The sequence below is a fragment of the Aricia agestis genome, chromosome 8 (genome assembly GCF_905147365.1).
Source record: "Aricia agestis chromosome 8, ilAriAges1.1, whole genome shotgun sequence".
In the NCBI taxonomy this organism is placed as follows: Eukaryota; Metazoa; Arthropoda; class Insecta; order Lepidoptera; family Lycaenidae; genus Aricia; species Aricia agestis.
In genome coordinates, this window is record NC_056413.1 from 14,146,681 (window position 1) to 14,171,089 (window position 24,409).

The 24,409-nt window shown below is 38.7% G+C and overlaps 1 protein-coding gene across 2 annotated transcripts in view; it reads left to right on the top strand.

Moving 5' to 3' along the window:
- LOC121729896 (hormone receptor 4) overlaps window positions 1-24,409 on the top strand; it is a 53,369-nt gene that overhangs the window by 22,278 nt on the left and 6,682 nt on the right. The window contains exons 1-5 of one of the 2 annotated variants that reach the window (XM_042118585.1): window positions 1,023-1,401; window positions 12,438-12,542; window positions 20,420-21,511; window positions 21,588-21,805; window positions 21,923-22,318. In XM_042118585.1, coding sequence (XP_041974519.1) covers window positions 1,386-1,401; window positions 12,438-12,542; window positions 20,420-21,511; window positions 21,588-21,805; window positions 21,923-22,318 — 1,827 coding nt within the window. In that variant the 5' untranslated portion in view covers window positions 1,023-1,385. Of the gene's footprint in view, window positions 1-1,022; window positions 1,402-12,437; window positions 12,543-20,419; window positions 21,512-21,587; window positions 21,806-21,922; window positions 22,319-24,409 lie in introns of those variants that run through there. The other variant, XM_042118584.1, reaches the window with a different exon arrangement.

The window sequence follows — 24,409 nt, forward strand, 5'->3', positions numbered from 1 at the left end:
TGTGTTTAAAACCCAAGCTAAAGTTAAAGTCGCATAATATATATGTCGCAGCCAACTGGTTTAAATAGCCGTTCAATCAAACAGCTAGCCCTTTGACTTAACTGTTTTTTTTTTGTTTTGGTTGGCCAGTCGGCTGCGACATATACATTAGATATTTAAATATAACATGGCGTCTAATTCAAAAATGTTCTTTTGTTGTCGTATTTGTGTTACCATCTGTTTAATAGTTATGAACACAATGAGTCAGTAATCTAGATATTCACAAATAGGGGGCGGTGCGAACGAACTCTTTCAGTCCAGAATTAAGTGTGCCATCGGCCTTATAACCTTTTCAACTAGTGTACATACTGTACGTAGTTTCATCAATCATCATCAATTTTGCAAGGTCTCTAACCCCTAGTACACTCATTCTGCTTTAAATTGTTGCTCGACATTATGTGAATTCAAAATATCACTTTCGATTTTACCAGTACTGACAAATTACGGTTCTTTACACGATATAAACAGCGCTGGTATAAAAAACGTGACACCTTCTAATAATATAAATAAAATTTCGTTTACTTCATTCTAATATGAATTTGACAGATTAATTAAATTATTAAAATTAAAGAAGTCGTTGGCGGTGACGGAGCCGTAATATAGTAATAATTTGTGTAATATATCGTTAGATACATCGGCGCACGAAGAGGCGCGCGTGCGGCGCCAGCTACCACTGACCCAGTTTCCTCCCCTCGCGACCACACACGACCAGCTAGACCTAGCCCGCCTAGCCGGCCGCCACCCATCCCTCCACCGAAATTTTTAAAACCCTAGGAGTTCGTCGACCCCGCTATCGAAATCGCACACTCACACGCACACCCGCGATCGCGCGAATAAAGAGAAACAAAAAATCCGCTGCCCGCCGCCTAATAAAAAAGACAGAGATAACAGTATTTCGGCGGCGCGCCGCGCGAGGTCGACGAAAAACACTGACGCAATTTTTACAGCGCACGTAATCGCTCGGGCTCGGGCCGTGTGTGCGTGCGCGCCGAGAGCGACGCCCGCGTCCGAAACGGAGCCGGAATATTTAGGTGAAAGTGTTTCGAATTTCGACATGACGACATTCGCGCGCAGTCGTTATCGTGATTCTGCCGAATCTAGAGGTTCGGTTCGCTCCCGCTGACTTACCCGCGTTCGCAGGGAATTCGCAGTGATCGGTGCTGGCCAGCGATGCTGAGAGTCGGTGTTGAGAATTTTCGGAGACGCAAATTAAAAAGGTGATTCGTGGATTATCGTGAGGACCTTCGTATGATGTGCGAACTGTGGTGCTGAGCAAACTGTCGACTGGCGACAATCTGGGACCCGAGGCGCTCGCCGCCTCCGCGCACGCCCTGCAATTGCAGACGATGACATCCACCATGGGTAAATACCTCAGTGATATATACTCATCGATTAACAAGAATATCCTTCATTAGAAAAAAATAACCCGTCATGTAAGGCCTGAAAGTGAGATGTCGTAGACTCGTAGAGGTAAAAGTTGTAGACCTGACGAGCGCCGTAGCCGCGCGCTACGAGCCGCTACGACGATCTCGATCATGGGAAAACGAGTCTGTGCTATCAAAATCCAAACATTATATTAATTTTATTGCCATAAACAAATTGTTTTATGGTTTAAATAATTTAATTTTAAATATACAATTAATATTTTGGTAGTAAATAAATTTAAATTTAATATTTTTTATATTCTTTTTAGGGTTCGTATTTTTTAATTTAAGTAAACAATATTTTTATTCGTCAAAATATAAAATTATAATATTTGTTTTTTTTAAATACATTAATAGAGCATTACATTAATAGAGCATTATAGATTTTCATACGTAATAAAAATATATATTTTATCTTTAGACTATAAATATTTAATACCATAGACTCATTCGTGATAGTTATTATTTTTCTTATGGAAAAATTAATGCTTAAATTAAGTGATGCTATCGTCAGCGTGTGCCATTGTAAAATGTAGTCTTAAAAAAAGAAACATAATAATTAATTCTTTTGAGAAAATAAATGTCTTAAACCACAATAATATTATATAACTTTTACACACATTTTTTAGAAACATCTATACATCTATACATACATACATACATACATATAAATAAAATTGGAGTGTCTGTTTGTAATATTGAAAGAACCGTTTTTTACTACATGCATATGAATCTATATACGATACATACACCAAAACAACATTTTTTACAATTTTTGTCCGTATGTCTGTCTGTCTGTCTGTCGGTCTGTTTGTTCCGGCTAATCTCTGAAACGGCTGGAGCTATTTTGCCGGAACTTTTTTTGGTAGATAGCTGATGTAGTGAGGTGTAACTTAGGCTACTTTTTAACCGACTTCCAAAAAGGAAGGAGGTTATATTTTACTTTTTTCATATTTGTCCGCGGACTATCCAGTATCCATCTTTGTTATTATACTATGTTAACGCGGACGAAGTCGCGGGCAACAGCTAGTAATAAATAAATTTACATAAATAATTTAATAAAATTTTACTAATGTACATAATATATCGCACTAAACACCATCTAGCTCTGATAAATATCAAAGCAAGCACCTAAAAAGCCAGGATAAAATGTCAATGACCTAACATGTAAACCTGGACTAAGTACTTTGATGAATTAGCCTCTGGCTCATGTCAGACTCAAAGCTCCTTTTGACATAAAACTGTTCCATAAAAGCCGGTACAGACGCTCAAATTTACAGCCACGAGCCAAACGCAAAACAACAAAATCTGTCTCTTCGACATGGTAAACAACAAAATTTTACTTATATAAAGAGCACTTTATAGCAAGAATAATGTGTCAAATGCTTCTTAAACAGCCCCTTATCTGGATTCTGATACTTTTTTGCTAATTTAGTGTAAATGTGTATATTGCATTCTGGGAAATAAACAAATAAATGACAATATTAATATGCGTTAATTGAAAATTCGCCATATCAGGCTAATTATAAATATTATTGTTGGATGTTGGATACAGTTTGAACGTGTGTGGCGGGCATAATGCGTTATTGCATGCAAACCGTAATAAACTATATCCTACTCAATAATTCGATTACATTGCATCCTCTGCTTGCATAACTATGCTAATAAGCACTGTTAAATAAATTTATTTCTTAGCGAATAATGACAACGATAATATTGATGATAATATTACTTACATGTATAAAACAAAGGTATTTAAAGGGATAGTTAACAAAAAATACTCTTGAAAAAAAAGTAATTTTGAACTATCAGTAACTCCATACTCAACATAATATTATGAAGTAACTAGCTAACCCGGCAAACGTTATTTTGCCATATAAATTAGGTAAGGTAGTTGTAATGTTGTACCTATATAATCTTTATTATTTTATTGAAGCGACTAAATAAGTATGGCAACATGGCAACGTCCATCGCTATCCCGTCGCACAGACAATGGTCGCCGTCGGTCTCAAATTGTAATAATTTACTATTATTTATTCGACAAATCCACTTATCAATATAAAAAGTACCCAGTAGCCGATTCTCAGACTTACTGAATATGCTTAATATAAAATTTGATAAAAATCAGTAAAGCCGTTTCGGAGGAGTACAGTAACTAACATTGTGACAAGAGAATTTTATATATGATTTAAAGTAAAATAACTGAATATATAATGTGTAAAAAACGATACGCCGAACAATAAAATTAGCAAAGCTGTATTATAATCTTGAATGGTTGAAACGAAAACCGCAATACTAAATTATCAGATAATTTTAGGTTTTAGGTATTTCGAATGTAGTTATGCGAGGAATGTAAAGCGAGACCTAGTACTTACTCAGTTGAGCAACCCGTTCAATGTCTTATTGAGCAAAGATTCGTCTGAAATCGTTTCAATAAGCTCGCATGTTGCAAAATTTTAACCGTGACATTCCGAAATCATCTAGTGCATCTCGACACTTTTACTTTCGTCAAAATGGCCGCCCTTCGTCTATGGTCTATGACTCGGGGTCAACGGACTCGCTTGCCAAAATGCGGTTTTTTACGCTCACTTTCCAATGCGGTGAAAGCGAAAATACAGTGTCACTTCCTTTCGTTGTGGGAGTACAGTATGGTAATGTCAACTGGGGTGATTGTTGACCCTAGATTAGTGTGTCGGCTGAAATAACTAAGGTGAATAACACTAAACTAGACCGTCATTACTCATTAGCCGTATTAAAAATGTCGCTAATGCTAATACGCTGCCATATGCTTATAATATGCTTAATGCTTATAGCGGTCACTTAGAAAGTTTTTAACATAGTATTCATGTGCGTTAACAGAATGTTATAAATTTTAAAAGATTTGTTTATTTATTTTGCTGTAAATAGACATTAATGTTTTACGGTAAATGGATATCAATACTTCCCAATTTTCAGTCATATTAACACTACGACAAAGCTTTTAACGCGGTACAAGTTTCAAAAAGCATAGACTGCATTGTTTTATAATACCTTTATATATTAAGTTATGTTACATAGGAGGCTATAATTACAAAAATAGGATTTTAATCTAGTCATTTTTTTAATATTTTTCTTTTCTTTTGTAAATGGTTCCTTCATCCTTGGTGAATCACCAAGGATGAATGAACCATTTACAAAAGTCACCAATGTCAATGTCGTGATTTTTTTTCAAATTTAGATCAAAGTTAATCATAAAGTATACAAGCTATATAAACTATATATACCCCGGAAGTGTTATAAGTCAAATGAGCTAGGAAGTGGTTAGATCGGAAGTAATGGCGTCGATGTGTTGAATGTCAAGGTGTGACGAAGGCCCTCCGAAATCCAGTTTGTAGCCGAAGAAGTTTTAAACGCTAAAATGCTTCCTGGTTTATATTAAAAGGCTTTGAGATGGATCGATTTTATCTATGTCCACTATTTAGTAAACATTTCTAAAGTGTTTGTTCGAATATTAATCTTTCGGAGAAAAAGAATTTTAAGTTATTTAACCAGTTATCGAAGTTATTTATTTAGCCGAATTCAAACTTTTCGATTCAAGTAACTGGCAGAAAAACGTTTAGCAAAAAATTCAAATATGAAAATGGCCCCAAACAATGCCGAATTGGTTCTTTTGAGCCTCGATGATCTATAGTATCTTAGGTCGAGTTTCTGAATTTTTTGATTGTGTGGATTGGCTAACGTTTCGACGTCAGTCAACTAAAAGGGTCACTAAACCTGTCGAGAACCTCAGAAAACTTGCCTACGGAACACCTTAGTTTTTTGACACGGGTGTCACGTTTAAAAATAGCCTTATTCGATCGCAAGTGACCCATTCTAGTTCATTACCCGCTGTCACCCGAACACGCTGGCCTCGCGTCGACACTGACATTGGTCTACACTTCCTTGCTTGGCTTCCTACACTTTAGATAAATTTGGGTACCATATTTCGCTATTTATTTATAAACTATAGGACTTTGACGCCGCCAAGGTCCAGTTTTACGCCACGAACAATGGTGTGGGTTATGTGTTATCACTTTTATATTTTATGTAATTGTACTTACTTTAAGATTAAAACATGTAACTGTTTTTGTTCCAATAAAGAAAATAAAATAAAATGGTTTAAACTTTAGAGCGTGGCTCTTGACTCGGAAGTCGTGGGTTCGATTCCCGCGTTGGAAACATGTTATTTCCAAGTTTGGTTAGGACAATGCAGGCTGATCACTTGATTGTCTGAAAAGTAAGATAATCCATGTGTCGGATGGGCATGTAAAAAGTCGGTCCTGCGCCTGATCTCTCGCCAATCGTGTCGGTCTTCCGTCCCACTGGGTTATGAGAGTTAAAGTAATAGAGAATATTGTTGTGTACTGCGAAAACACTTGGGCACTTTAAAATTACTCTTGCTTAACTGGCCTGAGGGCCAAGACAAGCGGCAAGCGATTATCGTAAACGCCAACGCTAACGCCACAAAATGTATGGGATTTGACATTAGTATTCGCTAGCGAAGCGATGACTTATGTCAAACTTTGTTAGCGTTTACGATAATCGCTTGCCACTTGTCTACTAGGGCTGGTTTTAATGAAACCGGCTACCGTCACCGAAACCGGTGTGGGAGTTATTATAGGACTGTAGTCTGTTTTAATTAATCATAGTCTCAAAGCACAGTATTGTCTATTTTACCAATTTTAATGTCACGTAGTAACCGCGTAAGGAAATAGCACTATTTGAGCTTCAATTCCTTGTTGACGTAAAATACGAGTTGACGAGTAAAAGATCAAATTCAGTACAAGATTATAATATTAAGTTAAATTATAATTTGTTTGATTTTACATGAACTACTTTACATATTATTCATTTGAATTACACACAGTGGGCAAGTTAATTTAAAATTTACTAAAACAAAGTGATTGACTCTTTAATCGTCAGGGCACGAACTTTGAAGGAAACTCAAACAAGAACAGGTGTAGGTGTGATAGGACAGCGGCCCTGGAAAAGGTCGGACCGGACTTCCGACTTCGCTTGTCCGACCAATGGCCGACTAATTGACATCTGACATATTATACTTCTCAAAACTTAGGATATTAAGATTAGGGCACGAGATTAAACGTTGCGGTGTCTATAATATAGCGTTTTTAAATTGGACATCCATATACTAATATTATAAATGCGAAAGTGTATCTGTCTGTCTGTGACCTCTTCACGCCCAAACCGCTGAACCGATTTTGATGAAATTTGGTATGGGGATACTTTGAGACCCAGGAAAAGATATAGGATACTTTTTATCCTGAAAAAATGTACGATTCCGCCGCGTTAAGCGAGTTTAGGCGCAACGGAGTTGCGGGCGTCATCTAGTAATTTAATACACAAGAAGATGACACAATTCAAAGTACATTTTATAGGCTGTGCAGAGTGCTACACTGATTAGGGGTCTGCACCCCGCAGTAGTTTTCAGAAAGAGTTAGTTACAGCGTCAATAATTATATTATTACTAGCTGTCCCGGCAAACATTTCTTTGCCATATAAAGTATTTCGCCCGTATTATTTTATTGAAGTGACTAGATAAGAATGTCACCATGGCAACGTCCATCGCTATCCCGTCGCACAAATAATGGTCGCCGTCAGTCTCAAGTTGTAATAATTTACTATTATTTATTCAACAAATGCGCTTATCAATATAATAAGTACCCAGTAGCCGATTCTCATATCCACTAAATGTGCATATAAAAGGTTAAAATCAGTAAAGCCGTTTCGGAGGAGTACGGTAACAACATTGTGACACGAGAATTTTATATATAAGATTATCGTCTCCGACGTCTCGTTTCTGTTTTACTACTATTATGGTAATAAGCATGTTAATTTTCAGCATTATATTAGATTAATAAAAGCTTCATATCTGTAAGCCACTAATGCTGCAATTATATTATCTATTGACTATTGCCACTTGGTTAGAGTGAAACGGAGGGAACGGTGGACAATGCCAAGACAATATTAAGAGTCCCTCAATTTAATGACTTCAGCATCAATCACTAAGACGCAAAATCACGAATTTTAATAAATTAACCATTTGGAAGATTTTTGTCATATACCAGACGATTTATTTGCTAATAAACTTGAAAACTATTTCCTACCGTCGCGTCGCTTAAGGAAGCAATCCGCGGCAAGACGTTGTTTTCATTTTATCAAGGTCTTTGACACAATCGAGTTATTTTGGAAGACTAGTTTTTATCGCGAAAACACCGGAGCATTGCACTCGCGAAAGTGGCAGATAAAATTTATCTATTGTGTTTTTAATATGAAACCATGCCAGGTACAGTCGGTGACATGAACTCAATGCTCAATTCTATTATGGCGCATCTGTATGCGCCATAATAGAATTGAGCAGGTACAATCGATAACATCAACTCTTATTTTTTCTTAAAAAAAATAAATATCTGTAGATCGCAAACTTTAAAGTAATTTATAAATTTTGAAGGCTTTACCATACTATTCTAGCTGATATTGTATTTGCAATCTAGAGTTTACATATTATCCCCCTGTTGCTATTAGACTATTTGCAGGGCTTTTACGAAATAACATAACCGGAAAATGTCACCAGTTTAAACCCCAGAGGAAAAATATCGCTTATAAAAATACACATTTCTTATGTATGTAGATTTATTCATTACTCGGAGTAAATAAAGGCAATGAACATCTTAAGGTTAACGCTCCGACAACGATAATGATACAATTTAATGCATTTTTAATTAATATGTTAACGCATAATAAACACTTTACATTACGAGGTAGTATTTATATGCCTCGGACAAATGCAGCGCCTAAAATAATTTAATTACGCAAAAAGTGTCCTTAACCCCGAACAGTTAGAGTTATTTTAGTACAGCATGACAATGTTAATGTTTCAATTGTAATGTTTTGAATTGTAGACTGCAATTGTATTAATTATTATAGTCTGGACATATGGAATTATAGACTTAAAGTCTGGATATGAAGTCTTTGGTCTATATTATAATATGAAATATTAAAAAAACATTAAATATGTTTTCAATACACTTTTAGAACATTCAGTCTACAATGATGCTAAATATCGTCAGCCCTAGTAGACAAGTGGCAAGCGATTATCGTAAACGCTATCATCGCTTCGTTAGCGAATACTAATGTCAAATGTCATACATTTTGTGGCGTTTACGATAATCGCTTGCCGCTTGTCTAGGCCCTCAGGTTTAATAATGCACAATTTTCCAAATATAATATTCGACATAAAGATTCTTTAGCCCAAACGGTGAATCGAGGCACAAAACTTCATACAAAATGACAAAGTTTCGTAAAATTCCGTGCTCAGTTGCTTAATTTAAAAGTTATAAATATAAATAATGTTATTGATTAAATTGAGATAAAATACTGGTTCATTCTGATTTAAATCGTCTAGACGTGTTTGTTCGTTATACTACGTTGTAGTAACATAACGAATTCTTGACCGTAGTAAACAATCGTCAGTGTGAGTCACAGTCTAAACACGCTTGTTGACATTGCTGGCCAAATCTTTGTACTCATTTAAAGAGTTGTCTGTATTAGCTTTTAGTAATATTGTGAATTATACCGTATTATACCGTATTCTAACTCAAACTTCCATTAATAATTATAAAAGTTAAAATACTTCATGGCATATAATAATAATGATACGTGATAATTTTTACCATACTACTTCTAGTTTATGTCGAGGAACCCCCTTATTTGTCACGTAGATGTGCGTGCGAAATTTCCTTAGAAAATACTATTATATATTTTTTATTTAAATATTTATTGCTTGTGTGCACTATTTACATAGAAATTGACATAGAAAAACGACACAAAGGACTGTTTATTTCTATGTAGGTTTTTTAAAAACAAAAGTCTCTATTGACTATGAATGATACGCAGATTATTCTCGACGACTTGGGTACCGGTGGTAGATAACATTCTAGACTCAACGTAATCAAAAATTTATTAAAGATAATACAAGAATAACAATTTAGTAATGTGCTAAAAGTTGTTTCTTATGCGCAGCTTCACTCACGCATTGCTCTACAAACCTAAGGCTTTGTCCACATCTGTATCATTTTTGCGATCAGATCTCCGATCAGCAGATCTCCGTCGCGTAGCATCGAAGCGTATAACGATCGCTAGTGTGGACGCAAAATGATCGCGATCATGATACACTTCGTATCATGATACGCCCCGATGATCGCGATCATTTTGCGTCCACACTTGCGATCATGATACGCTTCGATGCTACGCGACGGAGATCTGCATAGCTAGCACGGGGTTTCCCATTCGATTCTTCGGAAGAAAGTAATGGCAGTTTCTTTCCCATGTCTACATATCTTTTTCCCGAGCATGGCACCACCCATCCACTTGAGTTTCAGTGGACAAACACAAGAAACTCTTTTCATAGCAACCATTAAAGCAACGGCAATTATTTTTTTGGCATTTAGTTTCTTGGTTCTTTTTTTTTATTATGGCACCTCGGCTATAAAACCATGGCCAGTGTCGAGTAAATGGCGGCAAATTAAAAAAATCGACGTGTAGCAACCCTGTCTATAGCCGGAATTATAGTTTTGATCTACGAAATTCGAATAATAAAAACTAAGGAACTTTATTTTTCGTAGTTTATAGATCAAAACTATAATTCCGGCTATAGACAGGGTTGCTATACATCGATTTGTTGAATTTGCCGCCATTTACTCGACACTGGCCATGGTTTTATAGCCAAGTGCCATAATAAAAATAAAGACAGAATCAAGAAACTAAATGTCAAAAGCGGATCGTCATGCTTGACATATAGATTTTCAAAAGCGGAAGATACGAGATACGAAAGAAACTTTTTCTCCAATGTTTTTCCGGTAAAACTGTCAAAATTTAGTTTCTTTCGTTTATCTACGTGCTTGTGCTAGCTTTGCTGATCGGAGATGTGATCGAGAAAATGATACAGATGTGGACAAAGCCTAACATATTCAACAAGTACATTTCATGTTAACGACTTTACATCCCATAAGTCCTCTTTTACTCGCCTCGTAAGAAATCTCAGTATGAATATGACGTGGACGAGTATAATAGCCGAGTGATTCATTCTTTCATTGATATAATATGTGTAATCGTCATGCAAACGTCATACAGCATACTACATCTCCGATATAAAAGTTCGACGTCAATGAAACGTTTTAGTAGCGAATTTAAATGCGCAGCTATGAATTTTCTTATTGAATTTTTATTAGGAAAAATATTTAAAGTAGATTTTCTACATAATGTTCCAGCTATTTTCAAATGAATGAAAAAGAACTCGAGAGGTTTAAATCAAAATGTTGACTTTAAAAAGACAGTGAGAGCTAAAGAAATGGCAACAGACTTTTAGAAAAATTCACAACCCAACATAGAATTCTTCACTTTTGGAAGTAGTTTAGAACGAAAGATACATTTTAATATTTTGTATAAGATAACACAGTAGTACTTAGTAGTTATTTTTAATAAAGTTTAATGCTTTAAAATATGTAGTGTAAAAAAAACATTTTGCTGTTTTAAAACATAATAATATACTCTAACTCGTAGCTAGGACTCTACATTTCTTTCATCTAAATTATAGATGCTTAAACAATACATACGTAGAATTATATTATTTGATGAATATAAACTCAATTTTTAAGTTCATAAAAAAGATGCACATTTCTTATTTTCATTTAAAAAAGTTCCCCCAAATTGATCGTATGTATAATAACTTCAACATGGCAATAAATTTCACGGCTTTCGTGACGTCGACTAACATCAAACAATAGCGTACAGCGATATAAATAAACGTAACTTCATCTTGTGATTAGACAACGAAATCGTACGCGGCCTTCTTTACATAAAAAATGTGGAATTGATAAATTTCTTACGGGAAAAAATGGGATTTCATACTTAGATTTACAAGTGATAAATGGCATTTTATATTATTTTTTTTATTTAAAAGTGATAAATGGCATTTTATATATTTTAATTTATAAGTGATGGGATTTTTTTAAATTGGTTTTCAAGTGAAAGATGTTTGAGAACCAAATAGTAGGGCCTTTTTATATTGACGAGCCCGATATGTCTCCCGGTAGACGTAAGTTTATCTCACTTGTATTTTGAAGACAATTAATCAGTCTCTTGCTAATAAAAATATCCACACTCAGTCTGTCAAACATTATGGCCGGTTTACATTTTTCCTATCCAGTGATGCAATTCAGCGCTTTATTGCTACTGGATTGGGATAATGTAAACCCGCTTTTAACTTGTTTTATGTAATTTAATGAAAATAGAATAAAATGTTTGCACAATAACTGACTCACCCAGATAATCTGCAGAATACCTTCGTTAATCTGCAGTCTAACTGGTTTACACACATTAACGGTAACATAATATACATATTTTATTTTTGTCTAAAACGATAGAAATTGTTTTTTTACCGATAACTTTAAATAAGACAGTTGTAATCAATATCTTGTATTTACGATAATTTTTTGTGATGTATGAAATCAGGTTTCGATTTTATTTCGACGCACTTTACTTTACAAATTGATTATTTACGCCATGAATTCTTATTTCTTGTACAATTTGTTAATATGCATTACAAATAACATTATTATTATGTTATTTGCTATTTACAAAATCCCGCAATTAATTTGCTTACCACTTTCATACAACTAATTAATATTAAAGTGTATTTGTGTGTCTGTTACAAGCAACTTACAGTAAATTCCTTAATTTTTACTGTATATCATATAAATACATCTTACATTAAAAGTGTCACTTAATAAAATTGTCCAAGGCCGGCAACGCACCCGCAACTCTTCTAACGTTGCGAGAGTGCGACAGTAGTTGCTTCTCATCAGGTTACCCGTTTGCTCGTTTGCCTTGTAATTTTGTATATAAAATGTACTAACAGTATTTCTCGTTTGTCCACAGGAATAATGACACTCAGCCGCGGCCCGTGTGACCTGGACAACATGAGTCTATTCCAAGACCTCAAACTCAAGAGGCGGAAAGTTGACTCCCGTTGTAGTAGTGATGGTGAGTTTTTTTTTATTAATTCAATGAAAAGATAAAGACTTTGATTGAGGTCGTTTATATAATAACTTTTTTTACGTCTCGCAAATTACAAAGACATTTCTCACCCCATAGAGTTTCAAACGCCTTCGTCCAATACCCGTAGCACAACTGAAAAAGTTGCAGTTTAAATATAAGTCCTGATGATTTAACTCCATGGGGTAGCAGTGACTGCGGGGATGTCAAAAAAAGTAATCAGGTGAATGACCTCAAAGGAAAGGTAGACATCTGCTACGCCAGGTGGCTTGCATCTCTCCTCCATACGAAACTAGGTGAAAATATTTCAACGATTCGTGAACGTGAAAACTATAGTTTTGTACATAAAAAACATCAGGTAAATACGTTACCTTCTTATTCGTAGCCTACAGCACTTTAAAATATCTAATTAGCATGTTCCTCTTGACGCGAATCAATAAGTTATTCAATTTATTTACCTTTTTTAGGGTTCCGTACCAAAAGGGTAAAAACGGGACCCCATTACTAAGACTTCGATGTCTGTCCGTCTCTTCGTCTGTCTCCAGGCTGTAACTCAAGAACGGTAATAGCTAGAGAGTTGAAATTTTTACAGATTATGTATTTCTGTTGCCGCTATAAAAACAAAATAAATTAAATATTTAAGGGCTGCTTCCATACAACAAACGTAATTTTTCAAACATTTTTTGCTCGCACTGATGACAACAGGTAGGCACTTGAAATTTTCACAAAGGCCTTAACTATATTATGTGTACTTTAATAATTAATGATAACATTTAAATAAAATAAAAAAATAGAAGAGCTCCTATATAATTTTATTTATTTATTTATTAATACAACAAGATGAAAAAAATTATAATTAAGTACTAACAGAAAAACCACGTAGGTTTAATGACGTAGTACAAGTTATCAGTTTACGTCTCTGTACGAAATTTTTAGAAGTAAGATGAGTGCATTCCAATGGTGTTACATATTTTGAAGATTAATATCAATGTGCCGAAAGAAAGGAAGATTTTAATTTATTTTTTATGTTAGAAGGAGTTATGGTAGTTATTAATTCAGGTGGTAATTGATTTAATAAGCGCGGTATTAGGTATCTCGCCGTCCTCTCACCGTACACATTGCTCGCGCGCAGTGTACGGAGCCGGTTATGAGTGACGGCCCGCGTGCACACTGGATGTTCAATAGGATGTTTTAAGTCATCGTCAAAAAAGTATTCCTTTAGTAAATTCTATTTTATCATATCGAGTACAGGTAAAACTTTACACTGTTTGAACAATAATTCCAAGCAGCCGTCGTTTGATTTAGATTTTAGAGGTAATATTGTTTTCAGGATTTTGACTTGCAATTTATAGATTTGGTTAAGATAAGTTGTATAAGTTCTCCCGTAGTACATAAAAAACATAATTTTTGGCCTCTTTTTGCTCTATAACGGTACGGAACCCTTCGTGCGCGAGCCCGACTCGCACTTAGCCGATTGTGTTGTTAATTTAATTACTATTATAAAATATCTTGATCATACAAACTAAAATAAATTTAGAGACTGCGACTTGTATGTAACCATCTAGCAGTTGAATAAAATGAAATTGTGGGCAAATTAACGAATTGAAATGGAATAAATTTTAAATTTGAAATTGTCTCTTATAAAATAATTAATCATTAATTAAATCTAATGTTACGATAGCTACGTGTTGGAGTGTAAGGTCAAGCAATTAGTATTCCCTCGAAGCCTCACCGACGGTTATCACTTTCAATGCGATAGTGAAATTGCCTTTACAATTCCGAATTCGTCATTTTTATGTAACAGTAAAAGGTTATGATTTCTGAGTTAATTATGGCAGTTCACACAGAAACTAGACGTCAAGGGGGCTAAAATGGTCGCTTTGGAGAATTATACTTATTAAGAATCATAATATGATTAATTTTTTAAAAATCACAAAACGGTCACTCTGCTTGCAATTCACGTCTAGTAATTCGTACTAATTTGACATTCGTCAGTTTCACTGTTTTGACGATTCAGTTTCTGAATTGATTTTAGAGAAATTGCAAAATGCGACCATTTTAGCCCCCCTGGTTCAACACAGCACAACGTACTGCGACAATAACTACGGCGATAATCATATTATAACGGTGATACATAATGGCGTAAAAGATTGGTGATACCATTTAAATGATATTCGATTTTTTATTGCATTGCATCGTAATTCGTAAGTGAGCCACGTTCACTTACGAATTACGAACACTTGTGTGTATGAAATGTAAGATGAAAGATTGTAGAAATAATCAAAACCGAAGTGTCTAAACTCTAAATGGTTGAAAATGTTCATATCGACGTATTGTAATGTTCACATCGTAATTCGTATGTGAGCCACGTTCACTTACGAATTACGAACACTTGTGTAAGAAATGTAAGATGAAAGATTGTAGAAATAATCAAAACCGAAGTGTCTAAACTCTAAATGGTTGAAAATGTTCATATCGACGTATTGTAATGTTCACATCGTAATTCGTATGTGAGCCACGTTCACATACGAATTACGAACACTTGTGTGTAAGAAATGTAAGATGAAAGATTGTACAAATAATCAAAACCGAAGTGTCTAAATGGTTGAAAATGTTCATATCGCCGTATTCATTCAATTGCATTGCATCGTAATTCGTATGTGAGCCACGTTCACTTACGAATTACGAACACTTGTGTGTAAGAAATGTAAGATGAAAGATTGTACAAATAATCAAAACCGAAGTGTCTAAATGGTTGAAAATGTTCATATCGACGTATTAATTCAGTATCGCCTTTAAAAATGGATTTCACTTCGAGTTCAAAAAACCACTGCTCTTGACTTTGTGGAAACTTTTACTTTTAGTATTATATAATTTTACATATTCCATAACCGAAAGTTCGTCGACCTCCTAACAAAGAGCTCGTGAAACTGACTTTCACTCACGAAATTATAATCTTCCGAAATCCGGTTCAGCAGGTCCAATGGCAATGCCGTTATTATCGCCAACTAGATGTCCGTTTTTCGCGCGTAAACCTTACATTTTTCCTGGATGAAAAATATCCCCGGGACTCAAAATATATCCACACAAAATGTTAACTTCGGTCCAGCGTTTAGGATGAAGAGTCCAATGGCAATGCCGTTATCATCGCCAACTAGATGTCCATTTTTCGCAGGGGAACCTTACATTTTTCCGGGATGAAAAATATCCCCGGGAATCAAAGTATATCCATACCAAATTTTGTTAAATTCGGTTCAATGGCTTACGCGTAATGAGTTTAGAATTCATTATATTAGATGTCGCCCGAAACTTTGCTTATCGCGCGGAACCGTACATTTATCCGGGATGAAAAATATCCTATATTCTTTATCAGTACTCAATGTATATTTATATTTTATACCAAATTTCATCAAATTTGGTTGAGTGGCTTAATTGTGAAAAAAGGTAAAAGATAGGCATTTCGAAGTTCGTTTATAGCGTTGGAGCCGTACATTTTTCAGAATGAAAACTATTCTATGTCCTTTCCAGAGCCAATCGAATTCGATTCAGTAGTTTTCCGGTGTCATCTGGCCCTTAACTTAGGAGTCAAAATTTTATGTATAACTGCAATAAGTAGATCTAATAAAATCATAATTTAGCTAGTAGATAAACCTACCATATTATACCGTCTGTAACTTTATACAATAAAACAAATTCCGAAACAAAATTTCTAATACTTAAGCCAAGCTGCAATAAAACTATGTCCTTATCCAGGGGTATATTTCCATATCAAATTTCGCCTAAATCGGTTCACTGGTTTAAGTGTAATTACTCCCACACCGGTTTCGGTGACGGTGGCCGGTTTCATTGAAACTAGTGGGGCTAAAACGGTCACATTTAGCAATTCCTTTCCATCAATTCAGCATATGAATTGTCAAAACTGTCAAACTGACGAATGTCAAATTAGGACTAATTATTAGACATGAATTGCAGGGAGTGATCATTTTGCGATAAAAAAAATCATATAATGAGTCATAATATGACTCTCCAAAGCGAGTACCCAAGTGTGTGCGCAGTTCACAAGAGCACTCTCTTTTACTCTCATAACCCAGTGGAACGGACGACCGACATGACTGGCGAAAGAGCGCAGGCACAGAATAGATAATAGTACAGCGCAGGACCGACTTTTAACATTCCCATCCGACGCATGGATCATCTCACTTGTAAGGCAATCAGGTGATCTCCAACGCGGGAATCGAACCCACGCCCTCTGAGTCAAGACCACTGGACCACGGAGGTTTAAGTGTGAATAAGTAACAGATTTAATTTATAATATTAGCAAGGACTGAATCCTTATGCTTGTTAATATAATAAATGTTATGAGTTATGACGTACTTCAGCTTATTTATTTGAAGAGAAAAAATCTTATTAAAATTAGCAGTCATAACAAATTCGCAACACTCAAAACTTTCGATAAAACGAAATTAAAAATAACTCAAGTTCATTCACAGCGAGTGAAATGATCTAAAAAATATTATTAGATTCGGTGGCGTGTGATAACGGTGTTCGCGTCACGACAGGAGAGTGTGACGCTCGCGTCACGTCACGTGGGTGTGACGTGACGGAGCGTGACGCGACACGCGACTGTGACACGAGATAAGCGAGATCCCGTTTTATCGATATAATTGCTTCTAAGCATCGAGATTTGATACTCGTTACTCTTCGTCAAAATCATTACTCTATCAGGATCTCATTAAAAATGCGGAAATGAGTCTGTCGGCTTAGCTATTCACTCTTAAACCTTAATACCGATTTTTATGAGTAACTAGCTGTCCCGGCACACGTTGTTTTGCCATATAAATAATTTTTGGTATGAAAAATAGATGTTGGCCGATTCTCAGACCTACTCAATATGCTCACAAAATTTCATGAGAATCGGTCAAGCCGTTTCGGAGGAGTATGGCAACGAAAACTGTGACACGAGAATTTTATATATTAGATTGAAGCACTCATTAAGAGAAGGAAAGGGCATATAGGATATGTAATAGGTATGCCAGAATAATGTACGATTCCCGCGCGATAAAGGAATATCGGCGAAATAATAAAGTTGATTATACTCGTAATCAAACATAGATCAATTAAGGGTCAATTTACATTGCAACGTCACGATGCGATACATTTTGCCCCCTGTCCCAAATTTGCATGACTCATTTAAAAAATATCGCGATTCGCGACCCTAAGGGTAATTCAGACCGCAACGCGACGCGTAGATGCATTTCTTTTGTATTGAATTATTTATAAATAGACCATAAAGTTAATATACCTAGCGGAATGCAACAATCTCGAGCTGTCAATCGAAACCGAAATTGGTTTCATCTGTGTGAAAAATATGTGTACGTATACACTTACACATGCATTATTGAACATGATTTCTATGAGATTAAATTGTCAACGTGCGGCACGTGCCGACTGGACGTCAAAAGAAGAATGCTGCTGTCATGTTTTCACGTCTCTTTTTGCCACGCAGTGTTTAACAGTGACATCTCTCTTGCTCAGGCCTTTGTTTCTCTATTCCGCAAGGTATATTAACTTTATGAAATAGACAGATTTGTATGAAGTGTCACGCATTTGAAGTCTGTCAATTCAATACTTTAGAAATGCATCTACGCGTCGCGTTGCGGTCTGAATTGACCCTAATGAACAAAACGCAATCGGCACCGGCAACCTCTGCGTTGACCTTTTAAGAAACAAGTGCTCGTTACTCCGAGTACACTTACCATAATGGGAGGCGCATAGCACATGGCGCGGGGCGGGATGGGGGCTAGATGGGGATGGGGGCTGGGGATGGGGGCTGACCCAGTTTCCCCGGTCGCTGACCGCCGCCGACCTTCGTCGCAACGATCGGCGATAACCATTGCATAACCATTTATACAACCTGTAAAACTTTACATCTCGAATGACCGTTGACCGTTGTTAAATTTTTAAATGGACCCGGCATGCGTTGCTTTTATAAGTCACACACATATAATAATATAAACTTCCTCTTGAATCACTCTATCCTTTAAAATAAGTTTGAATATCCTTTACGTATAGTTATAAAGATCTAATCGTAATAATAGGGACGTATTTGTTGTCCAGCAATTCATAGAACCGTACATTTAATACAAACTATAGTCTCTCCATACCTTTCATAAATCGGTTTCGGCGTTTAAGCGCGAAGAGTTGAAGATAGACACACTGTTGCATTGGTAGCTTGACTTTCCTGTGACTTCGTTCCGTCCAAAGTAAATAAATAACACGGGATCATTTTTTTTTTTTCGTAGCTAATAGAGACATAATTAGCTTTCCTTCCGCGTTTCAATTAAGTGAAAAACCTAACTTCTTCTCTGGCGTTATTCAGGTTATGTGTTTATTGGAAAATAGCGGAAAGTAGTAGTAATTCAAAGCCGTTAATAATTTTCCGGAAAACTATCCTTAGTTTTTCTATTAATATTCTAAAAAGATAAGTTTTTTATCTTTCCGCATTAGGCTTTAAATGTCTTATTTAGTTATTGGGATCTTTCAGGTGATTTTTTTGGCAATAAAAATTTTTCATACAGTTACTAATTTAAGCTACGCGCGGAAATGTACGTACGCGGATAATATCTAAACAATGAGACAGTGTTTATATTTTGATACACTATTTAGTAGTTTACATTACGTAAAGTAAATACTACCATGATGATGATGACTACAGAATGATCGCCATTTCGCTCGCTAATTACCACCATTCAAACGGATGCAGTTTAAGGTTTAGAGTAGGGGCGTTATGGAACCGATGGTCGTGATGCAACCGACATTCAGACATTTATCCGCCGCTAGTCTAGCTGCTAGCTCACCTAGGCTTGCATCACCCGGCTAGAAAGATCGGTCCCCTCCAATGTGGCAAAGGACGCGGAGTGAAATAGAGATCGTCCTCGAAGCGAGAGCGGTGCACGCGTCGCATTAGTCATTGTGCGGTTGCAGTTCGCACGCACGGACGCCTGAGTGACCTAATAGTGGAGGGGCCGGGAGCGGCAGGAGGGGCGACGCCGACCGTGCGGTAGGTCGGGCCCACTCGCTCGCCGACCGCTGGAAAAACTTTCTTCGCGACTTTTCCCCGCGTAAACGAGTCGGTCTCCCGCCGCGCGGTTTGTGATGTGATAATGTAACGACGCATATGGATTTACCAAAAAGTCGGTAAAGATTCTCGATACTCTGTGGTAAAGTTTATCTCTTATCTGGTAAATGTTTATTTGTTGTGTTGTACGTAATCTCAGTTAACGTTTTATTTTTGTGTGAGTCCCGTTTATTTATTTTATTGTATCGATAGAGTACCGATAGAGTAGACTAATTCTTTTATCCCTTCGTAGCCGCGGTAGCGCTCGCAGCGGCTTCCGGGCGCTGCATCTGTGTTGCGCGGCTTTCACTTTCGCTCCACGCCGCGCCGCATCTCGCTCGCCGGCGCACGCCCGCGCCCGCGCTTCCTACATTTTCTTTATTCTTGCAGTGTTCCGGATCGTTACGTAATCCGACTAGATTCTGCCGCTCGCGACGCCGACCGAGGCCCGCGCCGAAACGGCGGTAGGAGTCGGAGCGGAGGTCCTCCGGTACCGTACGCGCCGTAGATTATTTTTCTATGTGGTCGGGGCCGCGACGCAGTGACGCAACCGTCTAATCTAGTCGGCGGCGGCGGGAAGTGCAGTGTCGCGTCCCTGCGCCGCACCCCGCACCTTCTAGCCGCGACCGCGCGCGCGGTCGTTGACGTTTCACCTAGTTTCTATTTATCACTCGTCGAAAGCCCGCCCGCTCCCGCTCGCGGCCGGACGAGAGCCCCGCGTCGCTAACGATGCTCCGCTTTCCCGCAGGCGAGTCCGCAGCCGACACCAGCACGTCGTCGCCGGACCCGGGTCCGCCGTCCCCGCGCATGGCCGAGGCGGGCTGCAGCACGCCGCCGCACCCGCCGCCCGTGTTCGACGGCGGCGGCTCGCCCTCGCCCGCGCCCGCCTGCCACCCCACCGTCATCCGCTCCGCGCCGCCCTACTCCTGCATCAAGTTTGAGGGGGCGCCAGCGCCCATCAAGATAGAGAACGCGCCGCCCGTCAAGCACGAGTCGGCGCAGGCGCAGCTGTCGTCCGTCAAGCTGGAGGTCGCGCCACCGGAGCTGCAGCAGCAGTATCGGCCGCGCGCGCTGGCGCCGCCGCCCACTAGCACCCCCGCCTCTATGTCACCGGGCCCCTGGCCCTCGACGGCCTGCATCAACGGCGTCAAGCCGGAGCTCATCGGGGGCCACTTCCCGCCCCAGCCGCTCGAGCCGAAGGGCGGCCGGGGATCGACGCAGTGGCGGGGGGCGCCGGCCGTCATCATGGGGGAGTCGGGCGGCGTCCGGACGATGTTCTGGACGCTGCCGGCGCCCACCGCGGGCGGCGAGCCGGCGGCCGGGGCGTCGCACGCGCCCACGCCGCCCGCGCCGGACCCGGGCACGTGCAGCGAGGAATCGGCGGCGCGGCTGCTGCTGAACCTGGGCGGCGAGCTGCGCCGGCCGCGCGGTCCGCCGCTCAACATGGAGCTGCTGTGGGCGGGCGACGTGTCGCAGCTGCCGGCGCACCAGCAGATGCACGCACTGAACCTGAGCGCGGCGGCGGGCGCGGTGGCGGGCGTCGCCGGCGTGTCGGGCGCCGGCCTTGCGCGCCCCGAGCTGCGGACGTACGCGCCGGAGACGGACCGCGAGGAGGACGAGCAGCCCATGATCTGCATGATCTGCGAGGACAAGGCCACGGGCCTGCACTACGGCATCATCACGTGCGAGGGCTGCAAGGGCTTCTTCAAGCGGACCGTCCAGAACCGGCGGGTGTACACGTGCGTGGCGGACGGCGGCTGCGAGATCACGAAGGCGCAGAGGAACAGGTGCCAGTACTGCCGGTTCAAGAAGTGCATCGAGCAGGGAATGGTTTTACAAGGTCAGTATAATTTGATCGTTTCGTGCGCCGGAGCTATCGTCTAATGTGGTGTACTTATTCACTTTTCTGTTCACAGCCGTACGGGAGGACCGCATGCCCGGGGGCCGCAACAGCGGGGCCGTCTACAACTTGTACAAAGTAAAATATAAGAAGAAAACCAAACCCAACACGAAGGCGGCGACGACCACGAGCCGGTCGTCGCCCCCGGAGAAGCCCAAGGACCCCCTCCCGCCCATCCCACCGCACCTCGTCAACGGGACCATACTTAAGACTGCACTAACCAATCCGAGCGAGGTGATAATTTAACGTGATATTTTTTTTTTGTTTTCGCAAAAATACAAAACTAATTTTCTAAAAGTTTTTTGTAAACATACGCGCATTTCAAGTCACTTAATTGTAAATTTGTTCCAGGTGGTACATTTAAGAGCAAGACTAGAGAGCGCCGTTTCCTCATCACGGGATCGAGCAGTTCCTTTAGAAAGAGCGTTACATATGATAAGAGCTTTAATAGACTGCGACGCGATGGAGGACATCGCGACGGTCCGCCACCTACCAGATCTCCTTCACGACACCTCAGAGATCGGGGACAAGCTGTGCAAGATCGGCGACTCCATCGTCCACAAGATGGTGGCGTGGACGAAGAAGCTGCCCTTCATCATGGAGATCCCCATGGAGATCCACTCGAAGCTGCTGATGGAGAAATGGCACGAGATCTCGGTGCTGACGACAGCGGCTTACCAGGCGATGCACGGGAAACTCGCGCACGCGCCGCCTTCCTCGGACCACGAGCACGACTTCATGCAAGAGGTGAGTCTGGAATCTGGATTTTTAATAAAAACTAGCTGACCCGCCAAACGTTGTTTTGCCATATGAATTATTTCTAGTATGAATATAAAACGTAGATAAAAATCTATTCTCGGGCCTCACGAATGTGCATTCAAAATTTGATTAGAATCGGTTGAGGCGTTTCGCGCACAAACACTGTGACACGAGAATTTTATATTTAAAGTAGGCGTTGATAATGAGAATGTAATACTGATAACTAGACATCGGATTATATGCATGATCAAAGTGCCGAAATATGCATGCAAATATGCACGAAAAAATGGCCGAAATATGCACAACCAAAAGTCACTTATTATAAAAATGTATTCTTTTTGGAAGAGTTTTCTGGTGTTGCTCATAATAAATGCACTAATTTTCATAATTCCATTAAATCCAGGACTTTTTCTTCTTTCCTTACTTACAATCTTAGTGCCCATGGAAGTACTGACTTTATTAAATTTTTTTTTCAAATGTGGCCAACTACAAAGAAACATTTTGTTTCTAGAAAGATATTGTACTTCGGGTGTATTGCGCAAGTCTTTAAACAAGGGTGGGCTATATATTTGAAGGATTTTGATCTATCATACCTCTGTCTCGCGGCCTCGGTGTGTATTATGATAGCTGTTTGGAGACAACGAGGGCATAATATGGCCGAAATATGCACTATCAACGAAAAAATGCCAAAATATGCACTATCGCCTAAAAAGCCCCATTATATGCATTTGCATATGCAAGTATGCAAATGCATATAATCCGATGTCTACTGATAACGCGCAATGATTGTTATCTTTTTTATTGTTAGTAGCTTGCACTTATCTTAAATTTTCAATATTAATTTTGACTATCTTTTATTAAGTTAACTAGACTGTCTCGCATGAACCATCCATCTAAAACCGAAAGTAGCTCGAATAAGATAGATTTTGCCATAATAATGATCATAAACTTAAACAATATAGTGTCGTAAAGTTTAACTTCGTTAATTAAATGCAATAATACATATTCGCCGTTTACTATTCATTCGCTAAGAGCCAGTTAACTTATTTGCCATTTCAACTACATTAAGTTAGAAAGGTTAGGTTATATAATGGTATTAATTAGCACAGTACTGGTACATAGCCCTGAATCTCACATTACCCTAACACTTCCGTGCGCGAGCGCAGTTACGTGGGCGCTTGCGCAAGGTGAAAGTCTGCTGCACTCGGACGTGCATAACCAGTTGAAGTGCAATAGTTTCTAACTCTAAGGGTGGGTTGCACCAACTTACTTTAACTATAACTTTAACTTTAACTATAACGAAATTTAAAATGAACTGTCAAATAGTAAAAGTCCATAATGGATGCCATATTTGACGGTAACCTTAACGTTAACTATTACTACGCCTCTGGTGTAAGCACTCACGGTGCAGAACTTGAATATCTATACAGTATCAGGCTATAGAAGGTTACTGAAAAGAACTGGAACCTTTGTAGAAGCTAGAAGCTTCTTGAGTTTACTAAATGAGTTGTAAATAGTAACACACAATTATACAATACATCATGTTCATTCTTCAGGTCACCCCAGCTGGGTGATGGGATAGCTTGCGTTCGATTGATTCCAAAAGTAAAATTAAATATCAGAAACTTAAGGAATTTAAGAGCTTTTATAATAATTATTATTTATAATTAGCGGACTGAAATTTTATTATATAGATTTGAAATTAAAAAAGTCTGTAAAAATGGCTACGTTACCCTAACTTAGTCGTATAGCTGGATAGTTAGGTACTAGTAAAAAGATGTTACGAACAATTTTCTTTTTGAAAATAACTTAGAATTAGCATACAACTATCATAGAAGTAACTACTCGTAGTAATTTAACAATAGCTAACGTCTCGCCAATAGACTATAACAAACCTATGCACAATAGGGTAAAACCTAACATTGGCACTATTCCAATGACTTGCTATTACTAACTTTTGTTTACAAATAAAAAAAATGTTGCCATAAAAAGTAAATGATACAGTAACACCGGTAGAAAAATAATTTCATTGTCTAGTGCATTTCCTTCACGTGTGTTACGCGAGCGTACGCTTATTTC